General features: G+C 39.3%; 1 protein-coding gene across 3 annotated transcripts in view; it reads right to left on the reverse strand.

The window, feature by feature from the left end:
* Positions 1-18,499, reverse strand: part of SCYL3 (SCY1 like pseudokinase 3) — a 32,950-nt gene that overhangs the window by 5,568 nt on the left and 8,883 nt on the right. For all 3 annotated transcript variants that reach the window (XM_036753463.1, XM_036753464.1, XM_036753465.1), the window contains exons 2-9: positions 18,205-18,417; positions 8,170-8,355; positions 5,990-6,103; positions 4,471-4,527; positions 3,581-3,683; positions 2,445-2,556; positions 1,648-1,725; positions 1,018-1,157 (exon numbers count right to left, since the gene is read on the reverse strand). In XM_036753463.1, coding sequence (XP_036609358.1) covers positions 1,018-1,157; positions 1,648-1,725; positions 2,445-2,556; positions 3,581-3,683; positions 4,471-4,527; positions 5,990-6,103; positions 8,170-8,355; positions 18,205-18,369 — 955 coding nt within the window. In that variant the 5' untranslated portion in view covers positions 18,370-18,417. The remainder of the gene's footprint in view (positions 1-1,017; positions 1,158-1,647; positions 1,726-2,444; positions 2,557-3,580; positions 3,684-4,470; positions 4,528-5,989; positions 6,104-8,169; positions 8,356-18,204; positions 18,418-18,499) is intronic.

An 18,499-nucleotide genomic window follows, 5' to 3' on the forward strand; every position in this document is an offset into this window, starting at 1 on the left:
CTCTGAGTAGCCAGTATATGTAACCTGTGATCCACAGGCCAAAGTTTGGGACTTGTATAAGTCAGGTTAAAATTTTGGCAGCTGCCTCCCAAATCACAGTGCTTTGGCTTGTTTTGCCTCCACTCAGAGTTTCCCCTGGGAATTTCACACTGTAGCTCATGTCTAGATTGTCACAGAAGGCATTAGAAGGGGCAAGCTCACAATGAGGACAAATGCGTTCCACGAGTACCCTCTTTCCTACCTCCCAAAACCCTGTGTTGTCATCTTCCATTATCCTTTCATCTCTGATGAAGATGTAGGATGGCCTTTGTCCTTAGCAAGGCCAACCCTTTCCCCTCTTGGGAATAACTCTAACAAGTATCCAATCATTACAGAATAACATGGGAAAAACAGTTATTGCCTCTAAAATTGGCATAATAGGGTCTATTTTTAGCAGACTGCTTAAAAAATGAGAATGGTCTTAGCCCATTATTTGATCATTATTCATCTTGTGAAATAAACTATAAAATGTTACCAATTTTTACACTTGAAATTTCTTTGCTATTCTCTGAGCTTGGCATGACACTGAAGTATCTTGAACTTACAAGTCTGGAAGTTCATGATAATTAGCTCCAATTTTTGTATTATTGATGAAAAATTGTCATCTCCAAATGCCTTAGTTTTCCTTGCCAACAAGATGAGGCTATTGCATCCATACTTGCTGTTAATGAGACTACAACTGTTTGGTATTTGTGCAATCATTTAATAGAAAAAAAGAATCTTGCCTTATGCCAAATTTCACTCTGCGTTAAAAGATATTTACAGCAAGTACTGATGCAGTATTTTCATATCATTGGCAGGGAAAACTAAGGCACTTAGAGGTGACATTAACTTTTCATTAACAATATAAGAACTGGGACTAATTATCATCAACTTCCAACTTGAGTCCAAGATTATTACATGTGTTATGCAAAAACCTCAACTATAGACTCAAAATCACTCAAATTTGTAGCTATCAAGAATGCTTAAAATATTCACCTTTCTTTGGACCAAGCAAGTGAGGAAGGAAACTCTTGACAGCTACTGGTTCTGCAAACACCAGTTGGTTAAGCAGTAGAGGGACCAACCTGGAAGCTATCAGTTCCTCTGACAAGCCGCTGACTCTATCGAGCAGAAATCTACAGACCCCCCCCCAAAAAAGAGAGACTTGATAAATACTTGGTGACATTTGATCTATTCATTTAGGCTTTCACCTAAAAATTGCCTCCTTCCACCTGATGCCATCTGTGAAACTGAGCTGTAGAAGAGCAGGTTTGGTCCCCGAGGGCTTTCTTTATATTAAGAAAAAAAAAACAAACCATGCCTGCTAGCGGCAAAGCATGAGATTAGCATTTAATAAGCACTTGAAGTTCAGAAATGAAACAGGAAAAATAACTGTTACCTTTTCTTCCTAATTGGTTAATTGCTTTCTAGTCAATAAAAAATACTTCCTCAAATCTGACTAGATTAGGCTATGACATTTTTTTACAAGTCCAATATAAAAACTGAGAATAATTAAAGTATTGGCTTAAGGAGTAACAGATAACTCACATCCCAGAACACTTCATCCCAAATATCCCTGGTCTTACATGACTGAAGGACTTTAACATCTTAATTCCTTTTACTTACTTGAAAAATTCAGTTTTTTCTTCTTCACTCTTTAATGTTAAACTCTTCAGGAAATTCACAACTTCTAGGAAATCATTTCTACATACCAAACAGGGAAAGGGAAAGGTTATATTGAGGGTGGATGTGCCAAATAGAAACCACCAATGATCAGTTTCAATATCTGTCTCAGGTAATCATTACGGCCCAGTTTAGGGGGCCTCCAGTATTCAGGGAGCTGAAGAAAAGTCTCACCAAAAAAGAACACAAAGGAAACTGAAAGGAAAGCCGGGACTTTCTGGATTCAAGTTCCAATTCTTCTTTGCCACTGTGACCTTGAGCTAATGATTTTAATTTCTCTGAACCTCATTTTTATTATTTGGAAAATGGGATAATCATTACACCTGCTCTGGCTACCTCACAAGGTTGTTGCAAAGGATCAGATAAACATGTGAAAGGCACTTTACAAATGCAAAGTACTATTCATTAAATTTCTTTTCCTTTGCAACTATTTCTTTCAGGACCTGCCAGCAGCTAACTTACTGACCAAGCACCTTCATAATTTGAGACCCCAGAGAAGCAGCCTGCATTTTTAAGTTCAGACCCTCAGAATAGTGCTACTTGCTAAGATAAAGATAGATAACATCTTCATACCCTTATTTTTTTAGAATGAACCTGGGTAGGAGCTGTTTTCCTTTTCATTGCTCCCTGATGACCTCTGTTAACAGAGGGTTATATTTTGGTCCTGTGTGTTTAATGATCTCCAAACCAATCTCTCACACTGTATCAATGGAAGGAGGCAACAAACAAGGTTTCCTCACCTAAAGAAGTCATGAGATAGTAAGGTACACAGTGCTGGCCGACCCTCCGGATCAGGGTTCAAGAGCATTGAGCGCAAGGTTTGCTGAAAGCCTGACAGACTATCCGCTGAAACTGAAATTCAGAGCCACAGTTAGTTTCCATTCCCACCTCTCCCACCCTATGCTGATAGATCCCTCTGTAGCTGAAGGCTGATGGGTGGCCAAACCCCAAAGTCCTGGTTTTTTGCTAGATAGCTCAATATTGCAAAATGCCCTAAAGCAAGAGAGACAGTGTTAGAGCACATCACACCCTCCATTTTTGTGACCACTATGTTACTCTTAATTTCTTCGATCTCATTTACATTCTATCAGTTATATACAAAAAGGTAAGAAGAAAAAGTTAGTGAGCTTGAGAACTATCAAAACCCTAAACAACTAGAATGTCATGATTTGCAGGTATTAGGTAAGGATGTCTGCAACATTGGGAAGCACTGCTATTTATTACCAGGACTGACCATTTGTACAAAGCCCAGGTCTGTGAAGAGACTGACAAAACACAGACAAACAACAGTAGAAGTGGTGTACCTAGTTGCCAGGAAAGACAGCTTCGGAGGTCCCTAAAGTGTACAATGGTAGACTAGGAACAACAGAAGAAAACACAATGGCCTTAAATGGCTGAAGCTAAAGGATGAAAAGGGGAAGAAAAAGGGAGACCAGTGGCAAGATACAGCTAGAAGAAATCAAAAGGATTTGGAAATCAAGAAAATTTCATCCTGGTCTATAAAGTTGTTTTTCTTTTAGTGTAAAAAGTTTAAGTTTCTACCTCACATATTCTAATAATATCACTTACTGGTTGGTTTTGAGTATTAATCTATGACTAGGTTTTGGGTCTTTCTATCCCAAATTGTGTAAGCCACCCATAATATTATCAGCTTGGTTGTCATGGTTCATACTACTTAGTTACTAGAATGCAAAACAAGGAAACCTGTGGTTTCCCAGCATCAAAAATGCTATCAATTTCTACTTTAAAAGGGTTATACTTTAGGTTAAAAGGTTTCTTATGATGACCACAGATCAGACTCTCATTGGAAACCCACAAAGAATAGTGTTACTACCTACCTATTTTGTGGAACCCATAATGTAATCACACAACTCACCTTGTTCACTTAAGATCGTGAGCAAATTTTCCACCATTATTCCAAATGAATAGGCATCTCGGGCATGTCCATTTATCTTCGGCAAAGTTCTGAATTCTGCAGACTGAAAGTATTAGAGATCCTCAAGCCAGGATGTCTGCTTTGTATGAATCAGACACAAAATTTCTGCTGTAGTACCTTCGCTACTGATTACAAAAGAACACTGCTTTAAATCCTATGTTAGAACCAGTCTGATTTATTTCAAGAAGCTAGCCTGAATCAGTTAAAGGATTGGGCTTAAACTGCCTACACAACACCTTAAATATATTGGGGGGAGGGGTGTTCTATAGGCAGTATATAAATTATAAGAATTCAGCATAAAAACTATTTGCTTTAAAACTTACAATCAACAGACATTCATTGTCTATTCTATGCCAAGGACTACTTTAGGTGCTAGGCAAATACAATGAAGGAGCTGATATGCAGGAGCTTTGCAAAAGTTTGCAGGTAAACATTCCTCTTAGAGGAAGCATGATAACTCTTATTCACATACATCTACAATCAGTCCCTAAAAACCAAGCCCATTTAAGCAGAACAGTGATTGGGGAAAGCCAAGTAGTAAGTGGTCTGGGAAAATTTTTCTAATTTGTGGTCTTTTGTAAGACTGTCAGTGGGACCTGGCTCAACAATCAGCCTGTTCCAAGGGCTTTTAAATTTAAACATGATACAGGCATCGAAAAAGAAATCTTATCCCCTTTTTCTTCATCTGTAGCCCTAAAAGTTGGCCCCAGAAGCTATTTTAAGACAGAAAAAGGGCAGCAACAACCCAAAAGTGTGAGAAGTATGAAGCATTTTTATTGCTACTATTTTTAACTAAATAGACCTCCATTAATCCTAACATGTCAACATACCTTTTCTTCAGGAGGGACAGATGCCTGGTCTCTCAATGACTGAATGCTTCTCAGAAACTGAGAGAGGAAAAACCAAAAGTTCTGGGTCAACAGTGTTTACTCAGAGACATGTTTGGTGACCTGCTCTTAAGCTAAGAAATATGGGTAAAGCAATGAAAAAACAAGAAGCAGTGACCAGTCTTCAACAACTTCCATAGCTACTCAAATTAAAACTGGCTGAAGAAAAACAGAAAGTCAAGTCCTTATTCAGCTGATCCTTTGGTACTCATAGATGACCAAGTACAGCAATTCTGGTATCAAAGAAAACAAGATTGAGAGATGAACCAATAAGTATTTATCACGTGCCAGGCACTTTACCAGGTGCTAGGGAGACAGACAAAAATGAAACTTTTATGCCGTTGGAGCTTCTCTGCATCTCACTATCCTATAAGTTAGAATATCATTTACTCTTACCTCTACCCTGCCCTTATGGCAATAAAAACAGTAAAAGGATACTTATGGCATAAGCTATGCTACCAATAAACTTTCATTAATAAATTAATAATTTACTCTGTACCTATGATGTTCCTAGTACCAAGCTAGGCCCTGTAAGAGTATATAAAAGAAGTCTAAGGCATGGCTGTATACTCATCTGAAGGTCACTATCTAACTGGGGAGAAAGAACCAGTATACCTGAAACAATTATGTAATTATTTAGTATGCAATTGTAGAGTTGTAATGTGAGTACAAGAGACACTCTGGGAAGAGAAAGGGGTGCAGGCTAATGCAATCCTAGAAGAAACAGGCCTACAACTAATTCTGGAGGTTGTTAGGCAAGCAGAAAGGAAAGAGAGCATTCCAGAGAGGAAAGACAAGGAAAGGCGAGGATGCAGGGATAAGCACAGACTATCTGGGGAAAATGAACCGACCTGCGTGCAGAGCCAGGGCTGCAATGCTGGATGGTAACAGTGTTGGGCAGGTGGAGTAGAGCCCATTCAGCAGGGGCCTGAAAGCTACACAGGAATTTAGACTGGATACTCTGAGGACCCTACAGAGTAGGAACTGGCATGAGAGAAAACTGCTTTAGGAAGATTAGTCTGGCAACAGTGTGCAGAATGAATTAGAAGGGAAGAGGAGACTGAAGGCAGAGAGCCAAAATAGCTAGAGGAACCAGGGTAAAGCTGTTGCCCTCAAAAGATGAAAGAGAATGTACTACTGGAAGAGTCGTAGCTCAAGAATCAGATTTCAATTCTGTGACCTCGGGCAGGTCATTGGTTACCCTCTCAGGTAGACTAAGTTATTTTTAAAGTCCTTTCTAGGTCTAAAATGATATAATCTTCTATGGTAAAGAAGTACTGGTCAGAAAAAAAAATCTGCCTCTTAAGGGAACAGGTGATTCCAAAAGAAAGACAATGGATGGAAATTAGACAACTAAAGCTTATCATTGCTACAAAAAAAACCAAAACGTACAAAACCCTCTAACAACCAGAAGCCTACTCTTCTCAATCCAACATAACACAGTCTATTCTTTGGCTCTTACCTCTGGCGTGGCTTCAGTGACCTTACAGACTGTTTCCATTCCTCCTAGCTTCCAGTGCCCATCCTCACTTACAAACACAGATGACAAACAGACATTGTTGTGCGTTAGGTTTCCCTAAAAAAAAGCACATGAGGATGGAAGACTGAAACAGCTATTTGGCAATGAATGACCCAAATGGTAAAGAAAACAGAATCACAAAAGGAGCCTTTGCCAGGCTGATAAGTTCTGAAATGATCCTATCTCCATTTAACTTTGTATATTGGTAGAAGTCAGTCATATGACTGCACTGAGTGAAGGTTACAGAACCACTAGTGATGACACTGAACCCAATTAAAAATTGCTGTATTTTTTTTTAAAGAAAGCAGAATTTATTAAAAAGCAGTAAATCCTCCTTATTCTACTGCAATGATAAGGCCTCAAGAAAGGTCAAACTGAATGTCTGCATAACCTGACTAAAGAAGAAAGGAAAAATGTTCTTTGCTGGCAAGATGAGTCTCTGGATAGATAGTCTAACTATCAGGATTTTCTTAATAACCACATACAGATTTATGCAATTGTCAGGGGAGCCAAGAATACGTTTATTGCTTATTTGTGTGCCACCACAGACAATGTTTATTATGAAATGCATTCAAAGAAAAATTTTGTTACTTTTCTAATGCTTTTCATTTCACAATTTTTTTCTCTTTCTATTCCTTCTCACCTAAGCACTGATGCTGGCCAACAGAGAGGAAAAAAAGGGCAAAGGCCTCAGGAAAGATGAAATAATAAAGGCCACCAGAAATATTTACCAGAGTGGTTTGATAACGACTGGATTAAAGGATTATAGGAAGAATAAAGTCAAATAGACTGATAGGTGACATAGGAACATATTACAAGGACAACTGCATTTTAAAAACCTAGAATTATTCCAGTAGGCACGTTTTTGTTGTTATTCAGTTGTTTTCAGTTGTGTCCGATTCGTGATTTGGGGTTTTCCTTCAAAGACACTGGGATGGTTTGTTATACAGATGAGGAAACTGAGGCAAACAGGGTTAAGTGACTTGCCCAGGGTCATACAGCTAGAAAGTGTCTGAGGCCAGATCTGACCTCAGGAAGATGAGTCTTCCTGACTCCAGGCCCAGCACTGTACCACCTAGCTACTCTCAAGTAGATATAACAGCACTTGAAAAATTCCATCCACTGGACCATTAACAACCCCTATTACTACATAAACTCTTTAAATTCATACTAAAAATATGCTTGTACACCACAAACCTGATGTGACAAAGGAAAGCCCTGGCTCCAGCTGGTAGTAGAGAAAGCTAGAAGTAGGAATGGTCTGCTTCATGTCACTACTTGGCTCTGCAAGGTGCAATGCTAAAGACAGTATCCTGGGAAGCATTGTCAGCAGGGATGCGTTTCAGCTGAAGAAGCTGGAGGTTAAGACTGAGCTAAGGGTTTGGCTACACATGCATTAATGGTGTTACTGCAAAACGACGACGGCTGGGAGAACCAAAGTTACAGAGGTTACGCCTGTGTCAGAAAGAGTCTGGTGCATGCACAAGTACCTCATATCCACTTTCTGCCATTCTGACTGGCATGTCATGTAATGTCTCTGGATCTCAGTTTTCTTACTGGCAGCTAAAACAAAGGAATGAAACTAGATGGTATGTGAGGCCTGTCCTGGCTCTAAAACACCTGATTCCTATAATGTTTGAAACTACAAGGAATTGTCAAGAACTTTTTGTTACCAGACTCCTGAGAACAAACCAAATACAACCAAGCAGCAGAAGCACTTTCACACAGTCCCTTTAGCAGTAATCATCAGTGAAAAAAGCATAGGATTAAGCCATTTGAAATTATAACTAAGGCAGCATAAGGCAAACTAAATGACCCTTAAAGTCTCTTCCCAACTCTAAATCTATGGTCCTATGAGATTGCTACTGACTCTAGCTGGGTTGGTGGGACTGATACCCAACTCTGCCAGCTGTGCCTGATGGCCAGCCATTCACCTCTTAAAGCATGTCAGAAAGTAATGCCCAGTTATAGGTAGATTTTAAATAAAAGCTCCTATCTGTACAGAATACATGACCCAGACAGCATCCTGAGAGAGATCTATTAGTAGCATATCATATACCACCCAAACGACCATTTCTCTGAAAGCTTGGGCTTTGCTAACATCATGGGGATTTAATACTCACTCTGTCATGAAGGAAAATGAGAGCCAGCAATATATCATAGATGCCAGCACAGAGCTCCGATGCAGACAGTGTCTCCAGAGCCACATGGAGAGGCTGCACTCTTTCAGTGACCAGGTGGATGCCGTGGGTGTCCACAGTGCAAGAAAGGAAACGTAGCAAACAGGGATGGCGCAGGGTCTTCAAGTGCTTTAAGAGACAGATGGGGAAGATAGAGAGATGATTACAAACTTCAAACTCAATTCACTATCAGAGAATTCTGCCATCACAGACTGGAGGCTATAATCAGATGACACAGAAGGGATCGGGTGAATAAAATACTGTCATTCAAGAGTCTTGGATTTTGATGATCCATATACAGTTTTGTGGACAGATACAAAGTGCTATATGCTTCTTGGTTAGTCTTATATTGGACACTTAGGTAGCACAGTGCAAGAGGGATGGGCCTGGAGTCAAGAAGACTCATCTTTCTGAGTTCAAATCTAGCCTCAGACATTAGCTGTGTGACCCTGGGCAAGTCACTTCACCCTCTTTGTCTCAGTTTCCTCATCTGTAAAATGAGCTGGAGAAGAAAATGGCAAACCCACTCCAGTGTCTCTGCCAAGACAACCCAAAATGGGGTCACAAAGAGTCTGACATGACTGAAAATCAACGATAGTCTTAGTTCTCCATCACAGGGTTGTTGCAGAACCTCAGGAAATGGTACAGTGGAAAAAGCAATGGCTCTAAAAGACCTGGGTTTAAATCCTGCCTCCAATGCTCACTACCTTTGTGACTGTGAGCAAATCACAACCTCCCTCAACCTCAGTTTTCTCACCTGTTAAATGGAAACGTACTAGGTGGGGCCTCTTGAGGTCCCTTCCAGTCCCAGATCTATGATCCTGTGATATTTGCTTTTCTCAGTTCTAGTTTAATGCTAGGGATGATATTCACTACCTTTATTAAAAAATGTTAGACTAGGTATAGGGGTGGGAAACCTGTGGCCTTGAGGCCACCTGTGGTCCTCTAGATCCTTGGATGCGGCCTCTTATTAAGAGGATTCATTCCGTGAAGTTTGGATTCAGTCAAAGGGCCACACTTGAGTACCTAGAGGGCCACATGTGGTATCAAGGCCGCAGGTTCCACATTGTCACTAGGATCAGTTGCTGGTTGGTTGGTTGGTATCCTTCGTTTTTAAAGAGAACCAAAATAAAAATCACTATGTCGGGGGCTGTGTCCAGCTATGGCTGATCAGACCAATATAAGCTTAGAAGGCTCTACGTTCTGAGGCAGGTCAGGAACAAATAATCCATATGAAGATTTGAGGTGGAGAGGTCTCTAAATTTGTGGATCTCACTTTTCTTTTGAGCTACTACAATTCTGCTTTGTTCATAAACCACAGCACCTCCTTCAGAGAGACCTTGAAAGTGTCCTAGTATTGCTTCTTCTGACCTCCATGTAAGCACCTCACTTGTGTGAGTTCTTCATAAAAGTCTTTTTAGGCAAATGTATGTTTGGCATTCAAACAACATGTCCAGCTCATCAGAGTTGTATTCTCTGCAGTAGAATATGAATGCTTGGAAGTTCAGCTCGAGAAAGGACCTCGGTATCCAGTACCTTATCTTGCCAGGTGATCTTCAGAATTTTCCTAAGACAATTGAAATGGAAGTGATTCAGTTTTCTGGCATGGTGCTGGTAAACTGTCCAGGCTTCACGGGCATACAACAATGAGGTCAGCACAGTGGCTCTGTAGACCTTCAGGTTGGTAGGCAGCCTAATGCCTCTTTCCTCCCACACTTCGCTTTGGAGCCTTCCAAACATTAAGCTAGCTCTGGCAAGGTGTACATTAACTTCATTGTCTATGTGTATGTACCTGGACGCTGCCAAGGTAAATGAACTTATCCACAGCATTCACAATTTCTCCATTTGCTATAACTGATGGTTCCACACAGGGCAGGTGGAGAACCTGGTTTCTTGTTAATTAGTAGGCCAAAATTACCAAAAGCAGCAGAAAATCAATTCACACTTTGCTATTTCTCAGACTCAAAGGCTGCAATGAATGCGTAATCATCTGTGAACAAAAAGTCACACACCAAGTCTCCATCCACTTTAGTCTTGGCTTGTAGCCTTTTCAAGTTAAATAATTTACTGTCAGTGTGGTAGCTGACCTTGATGCCATTTTCACCCTCGATGAAGGTGTCTGACAATACTGCTGAAATCATGCTGAAAAGCATGGGAGCAGGCACACAGCCCTTCATTAACTTGGAAAGTGCAAGAGCATTGTCCATTCTCCAGAACCCAGGCAAGCATGCACTTTTGTTAAAAATATGTTAAAGACCAGTTATTAGTTGCTAATTACTGTTTAAATCTGTAAGAGAGGTCTCTACAGCCTGTTTAAGGAAATAAACAGTATCAAAGACAGGACAGTATCTGCCCCCCAAAAGTTTTCTATTTTACAGAATAGCATGAAACCAACACAAATATGAGTTGTTCAAAAAATTTATGTGCATCAGATATAATTCAAAAAGTTCATAGGAAGGGTCCTAAGAGGTCTAGTCCAAACTCGTTTTACATTTAAAGAAACTGAGACCCAAAGAGGTTAAGTGAGGGTCACAGATAGGAAGCCAGGATTCAAAGTCAGGTCCCTTGACTGACAATCCAGAATGCTTGCCAGGGGATCACATGGTGTCCTGAAATGTTGTTGGTATTGCATTATCTGACAATACCAGAGAGAAGATTAATCTGTTTCACTTGGTGACAGCCTCAGTTAAAAAGTAGCTATAGTAATAATGGCTAACATTATCACATGGAGGTTTGTGAAGCACCTCACATGTACCACTTCATCTGATCCGCACAACAGCTCTGAGGTAGGTGCTCTTATTCGCACTGAGGACACTGAAGTTGAGGACTTGGGTGCCCAGGGACACCCAGTTCAGAGGGTCTGAGATTAGATTCAGACTCAGGCGTCCTTGACTCCAAATCCAGCATTCTTTATACATCACCTTCCTAGCATGTGATAATAATAATAGCTAACATCTGTATTGCACTTTAAGGTTTGTAAAGTCAGGTGCAGTCTGATACCTCATTTGATCTTTAGTGGTGATTTTCTTTCCGTTGCTATTAAAATTCAGACCACCTAAATATGAGTCATTAGAACAGAAGCTCGTTAAGGACACGGATGTTGAATTTTGGTATCTGAATCCCCTGTACCCAGGCACAGTGCTTTGTACTCGGGAGTGGAGGGAGCAAGGGGAGGATATGGGAAGAGGGTCACCAGACCTGTTATTTCATTGCTATAAGGAATTCTTGTAAGGAAATTCCTTCTACCACTACAGATATGAATCTGCTCTGCAAAATACAATCTTAAGAGAATTGCCTGAAGCATTAAGACATAAAGCAACTTTTCCAGGGCCACTGAGCCAGTTACGTATGAAAGGCAAGATGTAAATCCAGCTCTTGGTTCTGAGACCAGCTCTCTATTATACCACAATTCCTTCCCTTGCACATAGCAGAAATTTAACACGTTTTGGGGCTCAATTTGATTCCTAGCTCTGTCTTCCTTGCTTTGTGACCCTAGGAAAGTCACTTGCTATCTAAGCTTTAATTTCTTCTGTAAAAAAGGGAATGCCATTTGCACTACCTCTACATACTATTTGGTTTTCAAAGAGTATGAAACAAGTTGTCAATGAATTTCTTCCCTCCACATTTAAAAACTAGATCACAGTAGCACTGTGTTTGGGGACCATACATTTAAGGGACTTATCTTTTCAAACCAAGGGTACATAATGTCGCAGACTATCACAGTTGGAGAGACCTCAAAGAACACCTATACCAATCCATACAAGAATATGGATCCTCTCCACAACAAACCTAGATGTCTAGTGGGGTGGAACCCACTTGAGGCAACCCATTTCATTCTGCATAGATAGCTTTTCTTCCCCAGGCTAAATATCCCCAGATGCTTCAACCAAATGTCACAGGCTATTTTCTTGAGGACCTTCACCTTGCTAGTTTCCTTCCCTTGGAAGATTTTCAATGTCTTTCCCAAAATGTGGTACCCAGAACTGAATGAGGTACTTCAGGTACAATCTGACGAGGGCAGAAGACAGCGGGACCATCATCACCTCCCTATGCCTAGACTCCCCCTAGGCTTCCCTGAGCTTTCCCATCGGCTTTCTGGGCTGCCATATCACTGCTGACACAAGGTAAGCTTTTGTTCTATACAAACACCATACCTTATTTTTTCAAACTGATATCTAACCATGCCTCCCCATTTTTGTGCTTTTTAAGTTGACTTTTTTCAACCGAAGTATAAGATTTTAATTTTTTCTCTTGTTAAATTTCATCTTATATTCAGCCCAGTGTTCTTATCAAGATCTTTTTCAATCCTGACTGTCAATCCAACATGTTAACTATTCTTCCTAGCTTTGAGTCATCTGCAAATTTGGTAACCATGCCTCTTTTGCCTTTGTCTAATTCAACATTAAAAAAAAGTTAAACAGCACTGAGCCAAAAACATATCCCTAAGACAATCTACTAGAAACTGCCTTTCAGCCATCCAACTATTAATGACCACTCTGGGTTAGTCATTTCATTCTAAATACACCTAATAGTACTACCATCTAACCTTTTCCACAAGCTTAGCAAGAAAGACTCTGTCAAGTGCTTTACTGAAATCCAGGGAAATCAGCTATAACTTTCTTTTGATCTAGATTGATAAGTCTGGTACACGAGGTCTTTGCTCTTTAACCCAAATCTTTTCTCCTCAGTCCTTATCCTTTTAGACCTACCTGACACTCTTAAGCACCTCCTTACACTGAATAGTTTTCATGACACCACTCTATCCTGGCTTCTTCTTTGACCTAAATCTCCTCTTCCGTATCACCATCCATGTTCTGCCTCAACTGTAAGTATATTCCAAGACTTTGTCCTGGACCTACTTCTCTATGCCCTATATCTTGATGGTGTCATCATCTTTCATGGATTCAATGTTCATCTCTACGAAGATGACTCCCAAATCTAGGTACCAATCCCTCAACTCTCTCTCAAGTTCCAGGCCTGAATTCTATCACCAGCAACCTACTGGACATCTCCCTTGGGCACCTCAAACTTAACACATCCACCCTCCACCCTTCTTATTTCTGTTGAGAATATCACCAGCTTTCTAGTGACCTCTGTCATCATCACCTCTGCCTCACTCTGTATAGAAGACTGATCAGCTGTCACGGCACATTTTCTGCATTCATTCCAAATCTCTACACTTTCACAGTCACCATGGACAGTTCAAGTCCCCATTCTCTCTTACCTATATTATTGCAATAGCCTTCAAATTAGCTTCCCAACTTTCAGGTTCTAACCTATACAATCCATCCCCCACACAACTATGAAAGTAACTTCAGAAGGCACAAATTTGTCCACACTATTACGCTACTCAAGGATCTTCAGCCACCGAGGCCAACAGCAGCCAAACTCTCCAGCTTGGTACTTAAAAGCTCCTCAAAATTGGGGTCCAGTCTACTTTTCCATTGTTTCTTATTACTACATGTATTCAACATTCCAGCCAAATTTGACACTCCATCTCCTACCATAAGCCTTTGCCTGAGCTGTCTCCCATATATCCAGAATGCATGCTAATCCTCAAAAAATCCCTAGCTTCTTACAAAACTCAGCTCAAGTCCTGCTTACCAAAAGCCTTTCCTGATCCTCCAATTGTTATGGTCTCTCCACATTCACATCATGTATAGACTTAGCTGTTCATATATTATATCACCAAAAATATATTGTAAACTCTTTGAAAGTAGGCACTGCTTCTTACACAGCACCTTGAGGTTCAGACTAGATTGACCTCTGGGGTCCCTTCTAATTCCAAATCTATGATATGACCTCTATGGCTGCCTGGTACTGGTCTTCCGGATTTTCCAAAATGCAGATGATACAAAGCTGAGAGGAACAGCTAAGATAATGGAAGGATTCAAAGAAATCCTTACAGGACAGAGAACTAGGCTGAATCTAATAGGATAAAACTTAACAGAGATAAATATAAGATTTTACATTTAAATTTTTTAAATTTGATTTTTCCCAAGTATCAGAGATGGGGCCTCGAGGCATGATTAGACAGCATTTTATCTGAAAAGCTAAAATGTGATATTAGGCTGCATTAAGAGATATAGTTTCTTAGGGTAAGAAGGTAATCATCACAATGTGCATCTGGAATGAGTGCCAGTTCTGAGGACAGAAACTGTTAAACTGGAGTGTCCTGAGGCAGGCAGCCTAGCTGCTGAATCAGGGCCATGAGTTCATGCCACCATAAGGGTCAGCTGGAAGGGTAATGATGATAATTATTCACTCATGTGAAAGCTCTGCAGAAGTGAAGTTAACACTTGTTCTGTTGGTCCCAGAAGGCACAACAAAGTGAAAGAGACAAAATTAAGCTCCATATAAGGCAAAACCTTCGAACAATTAGAAATACCCCAAACAGGAAGGACTGCCTTGATGGGGTTCCCCAAATTGGAGAGCTTCAAGCAGATGTTATCCAGGGAGTCTTCTTGCATGTGTTGCACTAGATGGCTACTGAGGTCGCTCCCAGTTGTCAAATAAATCCTATGATTCTTACCTGTGAAAAGCTATAACCAAGGACTTCAATTACGTCAAGCCTTTGAAACTGAATGGGAATTCTGACTCCATTTTTCTGGTGAGCTGACAGAAAGTTTTAAAATATGATAGCCAGCTGATAAATATTACTGACCATACTCTAACTACAGAGGGGGATTAAAGAAAAATTAAAGTCAATAGGCAATACATATCCCATATTCTTCTGTAATCAGAGAGCACAACTGGTCTGATGTTATTTCAAATGTCTACAAACATTTGCACTGTGGTAGCTATACTTCCCCCAACTCCTAACTAATACAGAACAAAGAAATGACAGCCACACTGATACAGAAAGCGAAGGATCAGCACAGTCTACGCTATGTGAAAACAAAAGGGCTGAAATTTCATATGAAACCCATTAGGAGAAGGATGATAAGATCAGTGTTTTGTAGCTGGTTATCTAGTCCAGTGACTTCATTTTCTGCATGAGGAAACAAACGGCAGAGAAGAGGATGCTGATGGTGAGTGACAGCACTGAGGTCGTGCCTGCTATACGCCAAGCACTTTACAGATATTACTCTATTTGATCCTCACAACAACCATGGTTGTTAAGTAACCAAAGTCAAAGAGAGCAAGACCAAAAGGCAGAACTCGAGGGGAAAGTAGCTCAGTGGTTCAGACTCAAGCAGTGAAACTGCTGAAATCAAATGCACCAAATCCCACATTTCTCAAGTGCCTATTACCTAGTACAAAGATATTTAGATAGAATTTTGTATATTGTTCCCTTTCAAGTTGTTCAGATTTAAGCTTGTGAACTGGTACTTTTACTACAGTTCACAATGGAAGCATCTAAAGAGTTGCTTAGGAAAACAAACCTTTCCTTTTGCACATTTAAACTTAACTCTGGCCACAGCTGCTGAAGATCTTGGCCTAAAGCTGCAGTAAACATGGGTCAGTATTATGAATGAATAAGGGGCCTTCTGTAGACTTAACTTTATCAGAAGGCACCCATTGTTAGACCAAGCTCTAGGGGATACTCGGGGAAGCCAGAATGAGTGCTGTACTAGGGTTTTCCACAAGTGCCTTGGCATATCAGCTTTAAACATCAGCTGATGTTTAAAAGCTTGGCTAAACATTATTATTCATTAAAAACTGGCCTCAAGTCTCCACTTCCCCTGACACAGCAATTCTACATTTGTTGCAACAATATATGGTAACAAGGAACCTTCAACACTAACTACCATGATAAACTCCAGCTCTAATGTGACAAAGCTAAGAGCTTCATAATTCTTCTTCATTTTTCTCATAAATGGACTTTATATGTAATGTTATAAAAAGGGATTGTTCCATCTTAATAATATAAAAAATGGCAAACATATAACTCACTTTTAATATTTTTACTGATAATGGAATAGCCATATTCAAGTTTGACAATTTGTGCTAACATTATACCTTCCCAAGAAAGGGCCATGAAATATATGAATTTATGATCCTTTTTTGGATATTTAGACAATTTGGGGCCAATTTATGAATGTCATGGTTGTTTTTGCTAAATACTTTAAACTGAAGCCAGTTATTCTGGTCATCTATAACTAAGATAATAGCTAAGTTACAAAAATGCTTAACATGCATTTCTTCTTACTGCCCTGTAGTCTGTTCCAAGAGGTATTCATTACGCTACAAACCATTAATTTTGGAAAATATTCTCACCTTTGGTAAAAATATCAAATTCTCCTACAGTTGTTTGTGCAGATTCATAGAGAAAAATATGTTCAACTAGTTTACTGTATTTTTTTTAAAAAAGGAACTTCATACAACAAGGACACATTTCCTTTTTTCCCCTCAAATCATAAGTGGTTTAAAAAAAAAGCAATGAACATTCCTAAATCTAGGTGCATTCTTTGAAATTACATTGCAGTTTCAGGATGGAGCATAAAAAACACAATCACAACACATGAAATAACTCATGTTCCCAAGAGAGGCCTACTAGTTTCATTAACTCTGAAGTCACTGTAAAGAAAAAGTGAGACAACGATAAATACCTTATAAATGTATAGCACTTCTCAAAGCACTTTCATTTGACCCTCACAAAAACCCTGTGAGGTAGGCAGGGCAGATATTATACTCATTTTACAAGTAAGAAAATAGAATCAAGTCAGAATACTCAGACAACTAATAAATGGCCTAGACAGGACTAGAACCTAGGTCTTTTGCTTTCACTAAAGAAGTATTATACATCAGAAATCACTGGAATCCTGCACTAAGGAGGGATGTCAGTAAACAATGCATTTTCCACAATTTCTATCTAATTATTAACACTATCTGGATTGGGGAAGATTTCACTAAAAAGCTGATTACCTAGTTTTAATACAGATTACATAATCTCAAATTTAATATATCCTTGAAACTACATTATAAAGTGGACTGTTATAAGTTGGATCATGATTTCCTATGGGAACAACATTTTAATTAGAGGATTATATTCCTGACCAAAGACTCAGCATCAAATGAATTATATAAAACAAATGGTATAATGATAAAAGCAAAGATACAACTACAAACTTCTTTGACTATTAAAAGCAATAACACTATAGTGAAAGTCCTATGTAATAGGCATAATTATACAAGGGATCTCAAATTACATGTAACATTTAAAATGCAATAAAGTATCTAAAACTATGCTTGCTAAAAAAATCAAACATTTAAGTGACAATAATCTTGCTTGTTTTAAAAATGTTTTATTTAGTATTACATTTTTGGGAGAGATCATTTATTTAGCTTAGGTCTTTATAAAAAAAAGTTGTCTTAGTATATCTGATTTGATGATTGCTTTTTCTCTAGAAAAACTTTACTGTAATACATAAAGGCATTCCAAATCATTTTAATGACTATGGAGGTTCATTCAGAGATGGGATAAATTTCCTGGATGACATACTGGTATACTGATAAACTGTTGAATAATTTAACATAAGTGGTAACAAGTAAAAATTAGGTAATTCCCACCTTTCACACTCTGCAGTTTAGGCTCCAAAGTTCCCAGGGCAAATAGTTTCCACTTCTACTTGCAACAATAAATTAAATTTACAAAACATACTCATATTTCAACATTTCCCCTAAGACAGAACCACCTGTTACTGTAACTGAGCAAAGTAAAATTAGCCTCACAAAAATTTTCATTTCAAACCTCAAAAAAAGTAAATGACAAAATCAATCACATTGATTTTTATAAAGCTGCTTTATTTGGAGATTATACTTGGCAATATCCCACCAGTTGGAGACATTCTCAAAAACTAATAATCATAAAGTTTTTAAAGGAGGCTATAAATAAACCCTTGGACTCTCTCACCTCATTTATTTCAGAAAACAAATCTGTCCTTTCTTGGGTTCAAGTGTTTTTTTAAATAGGAAATGATAATGGAGACAGTAGCAGGTGCTGGTTATTAAGCAAAGTCACCTCTTCTACAGTACCTTGGCAGCCTTATTAACTTTGTCTTCCTTTTCTCTCTTGTATACAAAAACTGAGGCCAGCTTGCCATCTTGTAGCACGGCTGGGTAAACAACCAGGCCAGCAGGGAGGCTAAAGGGAGGCTCGTGTAGGGTGTAGCTCTTCAGAGCACTGTTCTCTGATCCCATCCCTTGAGCAGTGAAGCTGAGATGAGGTTTCTTCTCAGAAACACAGACCTAAAAGGGGAGAAGAGATTTCCAAAAATATTAAATCCACCTGTACATCAAGCAAGAAAACAGAAGACTCATCCCAGAGAAT

Source organism: Trichosurus vulpecula, chromosome 4 (genome assembly GCF_011100635.1).
Source record: "Trichosurus vulpecula isolate mTriVul1 chromosome 4, mTriVul1.pri, whole genome shotgun sequence".
Taxonomy (NCBI): Eukaryota; Metazoa; Chordata; class Mammalia; order Diprotodontia; family Phalangeridae; genus Trichosurus; species Trichosurus vulpecula.